The 9,781-nt window shown below is 37.6% G+C and overlaps 1 protein-coding gene across 2 annotated transcripts; it reads right to left on the bottom strand.

The window, feature by feature from the left end:
- Positions 1–50: 50 nt before the first annotated feature.
- LOC585190 (radial spoke head 1 homolog) lies at positions 51–6,082 on the bottom strand. 2 transcript variants are annotated; one of them, XM_030977908.1, is made up of 6 exons: positions 5,925–6,082; positions 3,683–3,796; positions 3,009–3,114; positions 2,062–2,288; positions 1,479–1,782; positions 51–942 (listed from the first exon to the last, which is right to left on the bottom strand). In XM_030977908.1, the coding sequence occupies exons 1-6, from the start codon at positions 5,976–5,978 to the stop codon at positions 770–772; spliced, it is 978 nt and encodes a 325-aa protein (XP_030833768.1). In that variant the 5' UTR covers positions 5,979–6,082; the 3' UTR covers positions 51–769. The 2 variants fall into 2 exon arrangements, with proteins under 2 accessions (XP_030833768.1, XP_030833769.1); XM_030977909.1 differs by having other exon boundaries at positions 1,488–1,782.
- Positions 6,083–9,781: the final 3,699 nt, after the last annotated feature.

Below are 9,781 nucleotides of genomic sequence, written 5' to 3'. Positions count from 1 at the left end.
TCTCTCTCTCAATTCCACAGGTAAATAAATTTAAAATAAATTGGAGAAAGTTAATGACTTAAAATGTAATTTTTATTTACAGAATTTATACCCAATAACATGTAATGGTGGAAAACAATAAATATACAAGGGAATTCTTTGTCCAGTCTTTGAAGGGTTTGACATTCATAACTGTGCTTCACAAAGTTAGGATAAAATGACATTCATCTAAATGCTGGAAATGCTTTATTTTCAATTACTTACGAGTTTTAATTCAGTATCTTGATGTAAGAGAGTTCAAAAGAGTGATCCTGATTCCAAAACAAATATGACATATGAATAAAGCAAGAAAATAGAATTACAATAAAGCTTGTGGTATCTTTCTTTGATTAAAAATGTTGCAATCCTAACCATGGTAACTAGAAATCATATCATCTTGTTTTCATTCTTTTTGCCAAACAAGTCTCAAGACAGGGGTAGAAATAAGAGTTAAACAACAATTTTTATTATTAACAGTAAAACAAATGAAAAATGTCATTGTGTGTTGACATAATAAAACATTAATGCACAAAGTAAAATGGGCACGGTCCATTGCCAAGTGTGAATTCCTTGTGAGGGGTGATGATGCGATCACTATGGAGGATAACTGGTAACCACGGCAACCACTTTTGTTGAAACAAGACGCAGTGGTAACTTTGTGGCTCTGAAGGCATGTTTCCACTATTGAAAAACAATGTTTATAAAATGTGTCCTTTTTCAGTTCCTTAGCAGGAGTGATCGAGTGAGGATTCTATTCAGCCTCTTCCGTTTCCTCGGCAACGGGTGATACGGGCGCTTGCTCCTCCCCTCCTTCTGCTGGCTCCTCCGTCTGCTCCTGTGTCTCCCCGTCTCCCTCGGCAGCAGGAGCAGCATCTCCTTCTCCCTCTGCTGCCGGTGCAGCTCCGTCACCTTCTGCTGCTTGCTCTGTTGAATAGGAACATTTGGAGAACGCACGTTATAATTAAAACACTTTCAAAATAATAAAGAAATGTTAGAAATAAGAGAGCATACTCCACTGACATAATTAATGTTGTTTTCAACAATATTTATCAAGTCTGACATATCAATAAATTATGCTTGCTCTGTTGAATAGGCATTATAAAAACAATATCAAAATAATGAAAAGAATTGTAAAAATATGAAAGCATGCTTCGTTGAAAGAATTATTGTTGTTTTCAAAAATCATCTTTAAATCTGACATATCAATAAATAAATGTATGTTGATAGGACAATGTTACGTGAATTTTTGTTTGTTTGTTGAAGAGGGATTTATTTAAAATGGAGAAAAAAAACTGGGACAAGAATCTAATATGAATTCAATCATGTACTTGTAATTCTTAATCTAAATTCTTTTGTATGCACCAAAGTAGAATGCTTTAGTAAAATAACTGAAATGAAAACATGAATAAATGAACAGAAATTCTGAAACAAATTTTATCAAGTACAAATTAAGAACCTACCTCCTTCTCCTCCTTCCGCCGCTGGCTCTGCTCCCTCCCCGGCTGCTTCATCTCCCTCGGCTCCTTCTGCTCCTTCCTCCCCCTCAGCCTGCTCCCCTTCCTCAGCCTGCTGCTGGGCAGCTATGGCTTCCTCGGCGGGGTTGTACTGGCTGACGGCCTGGATGGCCCCCGCCCTCCACTTGGGTACTGTGACGGTCTGGGCCTCCTCTTCTTCTTGGTCTCCACTCAGGGGTTGCTCGACGGGGACGTACTGGCCGTGCTGCTCGCAGCCGATGTCGAAGACGTACTTGCCCTTGCCTTGGGGCTATTGCCAACAACAAAGAAAATCGAAATTGAAAACTGGGTTAAGGTTTCCTCAGGAATTGTTTTTTCATCAAGTAATGTAATCTATAGACAAGAGATTGCCAAACAGGTCAAACAGTTAAATACATGTATGGTGTCATCAAAAGAAGTAATCTTCATGGGTTGCTTCAATTTTGTAAATGGACATATCCCTGATCTTGTGGTTGCAAACACTCAAATGTATTCAAACAATGATGACTAAAGTTTAACAACAAAATAATTCAATTATCTCGAGACCTACCTGATCAGCCACCCACATTCCCTGGTATCTGTGGTTGGCGTGGATGAGTTCACCGGCCCCTTCCCTCTTGCCGCTGACCCATGACCCCACGTATTTTGAACCTGTGTCCTTGTAGGTGTAGACGCCCTGCCCGTGCCTCAAGTGGCTCTGCCATTCACCCTCGTACATGTCACCGTTAGGGTAAGTGTAGACTCCGTAGCCGTGTCTCTGGTCGTCAACCCAGCTCCCTGGAAAATGAAATGGAGACTGAATATTATTCATATTCATATTCAAGGAGGGACTCTTACTCATGAATGATTCATATTAGGGTTGTAAATTCATGAATAATCAACAGTACGTACAAGGATGAATAATTCAAACATGTGATGCTAGGGGTAGATTATACTTCCGTCTTTGGTCTTACTTACTGGAATCAAATATTACATGAATATTTAAATGCAATTTAGTTTAGCTCATGAATAATTTAGATCAGGATTTCGATCTGATGAATAATAGTAAATTCAGGGAAAAAAGAAGGTTACAACAAATAAAATAAAACATGTGAAGTGATCATCTTTAACCCATTTACCGGAACCTACATTTTGGAATATTCTTCAATATTCATCATTGACACATTAGACTGAAAGAAAAAATCTATCAGAAATCAAAGTACCGGTATACAGTTAAAGCGAAAACTGGCAATAAACAATCCAATCATTCCCACTAATTGTAAATCAGATCGTTCTATTATTCAATAATGGTATGTTGTTATTTTGTTTATTTGTTTTCCAAACACAAAGAGACTTTTTAGATTCATGTTTTGTCAGGTGAATAAATGGTTGTTAAGCCAAATACCAATCGCAGAAGTGAAAAGAAACTTTATTTATTCTGCTTTTTATACATTTCTTTACTTATCACAACAATTATTAAAATGTCACTCAATGATAGGGACATTACGCTTTGCTTACCTTCATATATTGAGCCATCGGGATAGATGAACTTCCCTGAACCATGTTTCTTGTTCTGTTTGTAGTCACCAATATATCTTGCTCCATTCTTGAATTTGTACACACCCTATACCAAACAAAGAAGAAGAAAAAAAAAAAGGGGGGGGGGTAATTAATTAGTTGGACAGACTGTCTAGTTTGAAGAAGAAGAAGAAGAAGAAGAAGAAGAAGAAGAAGAAGAAGATGACGAAGAAGGAGAAGAAGAAGTAGAAGAAGAAGAAGAAGAAAAAGAAGAAGAGATGGAAGAAGAAGAAAAGAGAAGAGAAGAGAAGAAAAAGAAGAAGAAGAAGAAGAAGAAGAAGAAGAAGAAAAAGAAGAAAAAGAAGAAAAAGAAGAAGAAGAAGAAGATGAAGAAAAAGACGAAGATGAAGAAGAAGAAGAGAGGGAAGAAGAAGAAGAAGAGATGTATAGTTGACATAATAATATATAATTCAAATATTGCAAGTAAACTATGAATTATACACTTATTTTTCTTATTCTTGAATCGAGTAGAAAATTATTTATTCATCAATACCATTTCACAAAAGCGTAAAACACTAAAGGGTACTGTCATTTCAAAATGACTGCATGGCAAAAGTTAGTAAAAAGCAATCTTCACCTGCTAAAGATAAAAATTATCAAAGCATGAAGCTTACCCCTCCATGGCGTTTTCCATGCTCATACGACCCATCGTACATGTCACCATTTGGCAGCGTTGCTTTCCCTTTGCCATGACGCTCCTCTTTGGCATTCCTTTCTCCTTCATATTCCTGCAAAAAAACAAAAAGAAAACATATTGTAAGAAACCTGTTGTATACCACTTGATATTGGTATATTTATCACATAGTCTACCAAGAATATACTGAGTAGACACTCTATAGATCTACCACTATGGAGAAATTGACAGACTTTCAACATTCTGGTAGTAAAGTACAGACAAAAAGAAAGATTCATCTTTAAATAATTGGTTTAGAAACTACCTTGAGAATTTTTATGAGGACTAGAAATGTAAATTCTTGACATCAAGCCAAAGTATTGTACAATTTGAGTGCAGTAATGGGATAGGTGGGCATTCTGATAGGCAATATCAAATTTAAAAAATGCCAGCATAGACATAGTCAGAGTAGAGTCTAGGCTTAGGCCGATGAAAGTTGATCTCATGGTTCTCGTCAGCGCCCGCATCAAATTTTGCTCGCGTACCACAAAAGTTCAAAACTCATCGCTGACGAAATTCCCGCGTCAAAAAGTCCAGATATGAAATTGCCGCCTCAAAAAATCAACAATATTTTCGATTGGCTGCCGCGTGTGGCCCATGTGACACGCGTCCATGGCGATGTCTGCCAAGTCGATCGCTGATTCGTCTAAAGTAGCGGGCGGCATAATATGCCGTCCGCTACTTTAGCTGCCTATCGCGTAGGCCAGGAATAGTCTGCGGCTAGACACGGGGCGAATGTTTTGCCTCACGCCGTACTCCGGCTTCCCGCTACCGTACCAGGTGGGAGCTAACGCGTATTAAACTGTTCAGTGCATTGTGTACGTTGCCCAATATACTAGCTCAGGACAGCAATTCATCTGTACTATTTATCGATCGCTTTTGGCTGCACTGTCAGTCAAAATGATTCTTTCACTTTGTGTGACTCAGGGCAGCAGATTTGAGCAAAAACTGTCAACACAGAAGTTATGACATTTTAAAGGTACTGTGTAAGAGTGTAGGAGAGTACAATACAAAAGTGCTAAGTTTAATGAGGTGAAATGGTAAAAGAATTGTCAGATAATAATTAGAAGAAAGTTAAGATACCTACTTACAATAAAAAGAATATGAAGGAAAGTACTTGTGAGAAGATAGAAGAAGAAGAACAAGAAGAAGAACAAGCAAGAAGAAAGAGCAGAAGAACAAATAATATGAAGCAGACTGAAGACAAACAAAGAAAGATGTATATCGCTATATCATCAAGTTCATAATTTAATACCAGTATAATAAAACAGGGCCTTAAGTTTAAGTCAGAAACGAGACAGTATAAATGAAAATGAAATGAAATGAAGATGGTGTCACAGAAACCCAAATATCACAGAAAATTTGGAAGAAATAGTCATTGGAGTATGATATTGGTGTAAGAGCGTTACATGTATAATGTACAAGACTCGATACCCTCGACAAGTTCTATTGGTTTGTATATGAAAGATGAATTTGGATCAAAATCCCTCATTCAAATTCAAAATATGCCCGCGAGAACATGAAATCAAAGTCAGATGAAAGATGAAAGTTGATCTAAATCCCTCATCAAAATCTCAACAAGGCCTGACGAGAACCATGAGATCAACTTTCATCGGCCTTAGTAAGTAGGCTACTAATACTAGTCTACTAATGAGTGTCTACTGTCTTGGTCTAACTCTCAGTATTTCTGCCATCCTCTTTCTCATCGCAAAGGCCAGGGTTTACCTGATGAAAGCATTGTGGGCATTTAAATCTTGCTGCAAATATATCAATTTCTTTTGAATTTTAATACACAGCCCGATAAACATTCTTCTTCTCAATCTCACTTTCAGTTCTTCTTCTTCTCTTCTCCAGATGTGCAGACCCGACTCGAGTCCTCCTGCTTGAGTCCTTCTTCTTCTTCTCCTCCCGGGTCGCCTTCTTCATCTTCTTCGGGAGTATTTCTCCAGCTTCTTCTTCTTCTTCTCCTCCTATTCCATCTTCTTCCCCTTATTTTTTCTTATCCTCTGTTGATTGTCGAATATCAACAGACAACGCACTCATCTCAAAGATCCATCATCAACAAAGACTTAGCCGACACTAAATTGAACGTATGGGACCGCACCATTTGCAAAAATTAGCAAGCTTGCAACAAAATAACATGAAAACAGCTTTACAAATGTAAAAGTATGAAAATTACTTACTCCTAAATATGGGCCATGCTCTTCTTCATCATAATCTGAGCCTAGATCAGACATTTTGTGAGTTGATATGTGATAATATGACAAAATTTAAGACAGTATTATCGCTGGATCTCTCGTTCTTCAGGTGTTCCCGTTGCTATGCAAAGCTAATTGACGGTCGCGAAGGGAATGTGTTATTGTAAAAATGGGATCACTCATTTGAATTTGGCTTTCAGTTTTCCTTTTTTGATTATTATCTTACATAAATCAAATACATTTTAATTATTTAATGAAGAATAATATTTGAAAACATCGATTTTTATTCATATATAAAAAATAATTGTCTATTCCCATCATAAATTTTGTTACACACCCCTATTTGATTTTGGAACAATCTAAACCAAAACGATTATACATTGATTAGGCGGAGAGGGCGCTACGGAGAAAAATCTTTGAGCTCATTGGATTTTGCACATTTTAACCTGTCCAGTGGTGTAGGTAGAAAGGGGTACGGGGTGGGGGAGGTGGAGGGGGGGGGGGGAGGTGGAGGGGGAGGGTACATCCCCTAACGGCCTAGTCAATCGCCCCTCATATTTTGACCATTTAATAAAGTGTTTTTTCAATCAGGTTGTCATGAGAGTATTTTAATTACATTATTAAAATTGTATTTTGAAAAAGGCGTCAACTTTATGAAAACAAAGTATCGGAAACCGCAAAATGCCCAAATATATATTAAATATAACTTTAGGTATTTTGATCATTTTATATTATCGCCCCGTTTGCTCGCAACAATTCGAAACAGCATAGTTTCAGGCAGGCGCGTACGCAGGATTTTTTTCAAGGGGGGGGGGGGGGGGGAGTTAACATTTATAAATCGGTCCGAAAATTTCGCAACGACTCAGCCAGCCGCTGAATAAGCGGGGGGGGGGGGGGGGGGGGGGGGGTGGGGGGTGGGGGGGGGGGGGGGGGGGGGTAAGAGGAAACTTTTTTTTTTTTTTTTGGTCTCGAAATTTGGAAATTTGACATTTTGCTCAGTTGGGGGGGGGGGGGGGTAAGGTCACCTTTTTTAGGTCGGCCGTACGTGGGCATAATTTCATTTTTTTTTTTTTTTATTTATTTTTTTTTTTTTTGCGTAAGCGCCTGGTTTCAGGCAGCCAGGCCCGTGTATATTTTCACGAAGTGACGGTAGTGAATGAAAATCGCATACAATTTGCGTGCGGATTTTCCTCACTACCGTCATTTCGTGAAAACAGGAACGAATTATGATGATGTTCGGGCACCTCGCTGTCCGAATAATAGCATGATTCGGGCAGCGTGGCGCCCGAATATAATAACCTTATTTGTATATCGAAATGAAAATGTAAACCACAATCTAGCGTCTGTTTCCCTCTCGTTCGCTTCACTTCTTGCAACATATATACAAAAAGATGATTCCTGGCAACAATAAGGTGACGGAACATATAATTTTACATTTTATTTGTATATTGATAAATAAATAATATTCATGCCATAATACAAGTTTTCGCTTGCTCGCTTTGTTTGGTATCCGAGTAATACATTTTAGGGCAAGAGGCCCTCACGGCCTCAACGCGAAAACGGTCAGTTCGTCTATGTGTACATGTACATACCACAAAATTGGAAAACACAGAACTCGAAAATATCAGAACTGGAAAATATGTTCCAGTTTTGTGATAGTACGAGGGATGGAAAACAAATCCTCTTTGATAAATTTTAGATTGAGGGGACTCGAAACTTTTTAACTCCTAAAAGGGTGCCGTGACTACAAAAAGAGTTGAGAAATGCTGATCTAATAGACTAAAAACTAGTGCCCCCTTGATTTCTGACTGAGCCCACGCTACGCTGCATGCTTGTATTTAACGATGGCTTAGATCTTTGTCTGCTCCCCCACTCTCATTTTCCTTTATATTACAAAGTACATTAAACTTGGCAAAAAATCACGGGTACGATAATTGTTATTTAATAATACAATAATGTACATATTGTTTTGTATATAATCAATAAAGACAGACTTTTACATATAGGATATATTTTAACAGAGGTCAAAGTTGATGTTCCTTCCAAAAGGGTTGGCACTTGACAGCTACGTTCGAAATGATGAAGTTGGTGGTCTCATAATGTTTTCCATTTTATTGTAAATGTTATGATTTTCATCCATCAAATCCCCAATTTTTACTATTAATAATAATATCAATGTAAGTTTATATTATGTATGGTCTCTAAACAAGTTTCATCCTTGAGATTGTTCATATTAATATTGAGAGAATCGTATAGGCTTTATACTATTTTATACGGGTATCGGCCTATATTTTTTCTCCTCATCTTTTTTTTTTAACTTCTTGTTCTTGTTTTTGTCTTGTTGTTGTTCTTCTTTTACTACTACTACTTCTTCTTCTTCTTCTTCTTCTCCTCCTCCCCCTTCCTGCTCTATTTTCCTTTTTCTTCTCTTACTTCTTCTTCTTCTTCTTCTTCTTCTTCTTCTTCTTCTTCTTCTTCTTCTTCTTCTTCACTTTTTAGTTTTTTTCTCTCCAATCTGTTGATTCTTAATTCGTCTTTATCCGTTCCTTCTTCCTAGAATGCTTTCTGCTGTAATTATATAGATTATAAATAGAATAGTAAATAGGGGCTTAACAGTTGGTTTCAAATGTTGTGCTCCTAATAATATTCTAAGAAACATAGGGCCTATATAGGGGACAGGAAAGACTCCTCTGGAAATTGCATACAAAATATATACAAGAGCTTTCATTAAATATTGCAACCATCGAATAATAAGAGGGAGAGAGATTTTAGGGATGGAGGGAGGAAGTGATCGAGGGAAAGAGAGAGAGAGAGAGAGAGAGAGAGAGAGAAAGAGGGGGGGGGGGGGGGAAGGAAGGGACACACAGAGAGAGATTTTGATTTTTTTAAAATGTCTAAATCCACCTGGAAGCTGATGACTTATATGGAATGCATAAAAACATAGCGAGAGAAAGAGATATAGATAGGAAGAGAGAGAGAGAGAGAGAGAGAGAGAGAGAGAGAGTATTTGGACGCTGTGGGGAGACATTCCACAGCAGAAAAATATTACTTGTAACAAAATCAATTAATAGTTATCGCACAATAAAGCCTTATTATAGCTGTCAGTAGTTAGAACTATTTTTCAAAAATGATAAATTAAAGCAGAAAGGGACTCGATTTATAGATGGGAGAAGAGATTAAGAGAGGGGTGACGTTAGGTGTTTTATTCTTTTTTTTTTCTTTCGGGGGAGGGGGGGGGGGGCGGGTGCACTCACTCACCAGGACCCATGCACCTGATTTTGTACACATCTGGCATAACGCCTTTGAGGGCCCATCCCCTTTTTATGATGACGATGATGATTATTATATAATATGTTTATACAATATACATTGTGTATAAAAAAAATGATCATCCGTACGTACAAGTAACAATTGTTTCGAAAATCGAAATCCAAGCAGAAGTCTATAATTATGTTCATAATATGTTGCTTATCATCTACGAAAATTTGTCCCCCCCCCCCCTCATTCAACTATAAAATCCTTGATTGATCTGCGTCTGCTAAAATAAGGAGATGATAAGTAAGAACTATATTTATTGTAGTTCTCTAGCTTGTCTAGGTAAATACAAGAATTGAAAGTAAATATTGTATTGGGCTACTTGTCCATTCAGAATTTTGTAGGGATTCAAAGTACACACTGATCATACAAAATTAATGTGGTAGTTGTATTTACATAAAAAGACACTCCCTTCGTTGCTTGATTTGTGAGCATTATACTTAGTACAGGCATAGACCTAGGTCTATGGTACAGGCGATAATAGGTAGCGAACAATAGCCGAGACCACACACATATCCGTAACACTC

This window comes from Strongylocentrotus purpuratus, unplaced genomic scaffold, assembly GCF_000002235.5.
Source record: "Strongylocentrotus purpuratus isolate Spur 01 unplaced genomic scaffold, Spur_5.0 spur5_scaffold_1, whole genome shotgun sequence".
NCBI lineage: Eukaryota > Metazoa > Echinodermata > Echinoidea > Camarodonta > Strongylocentrotidae > Strongylocentrotus > Strongylocentrotus purpuratus.
Note: the sequence above shows the minus strand (reverse complement) of the source record. Positions and strands in the feature narration are given on the sequence as shown.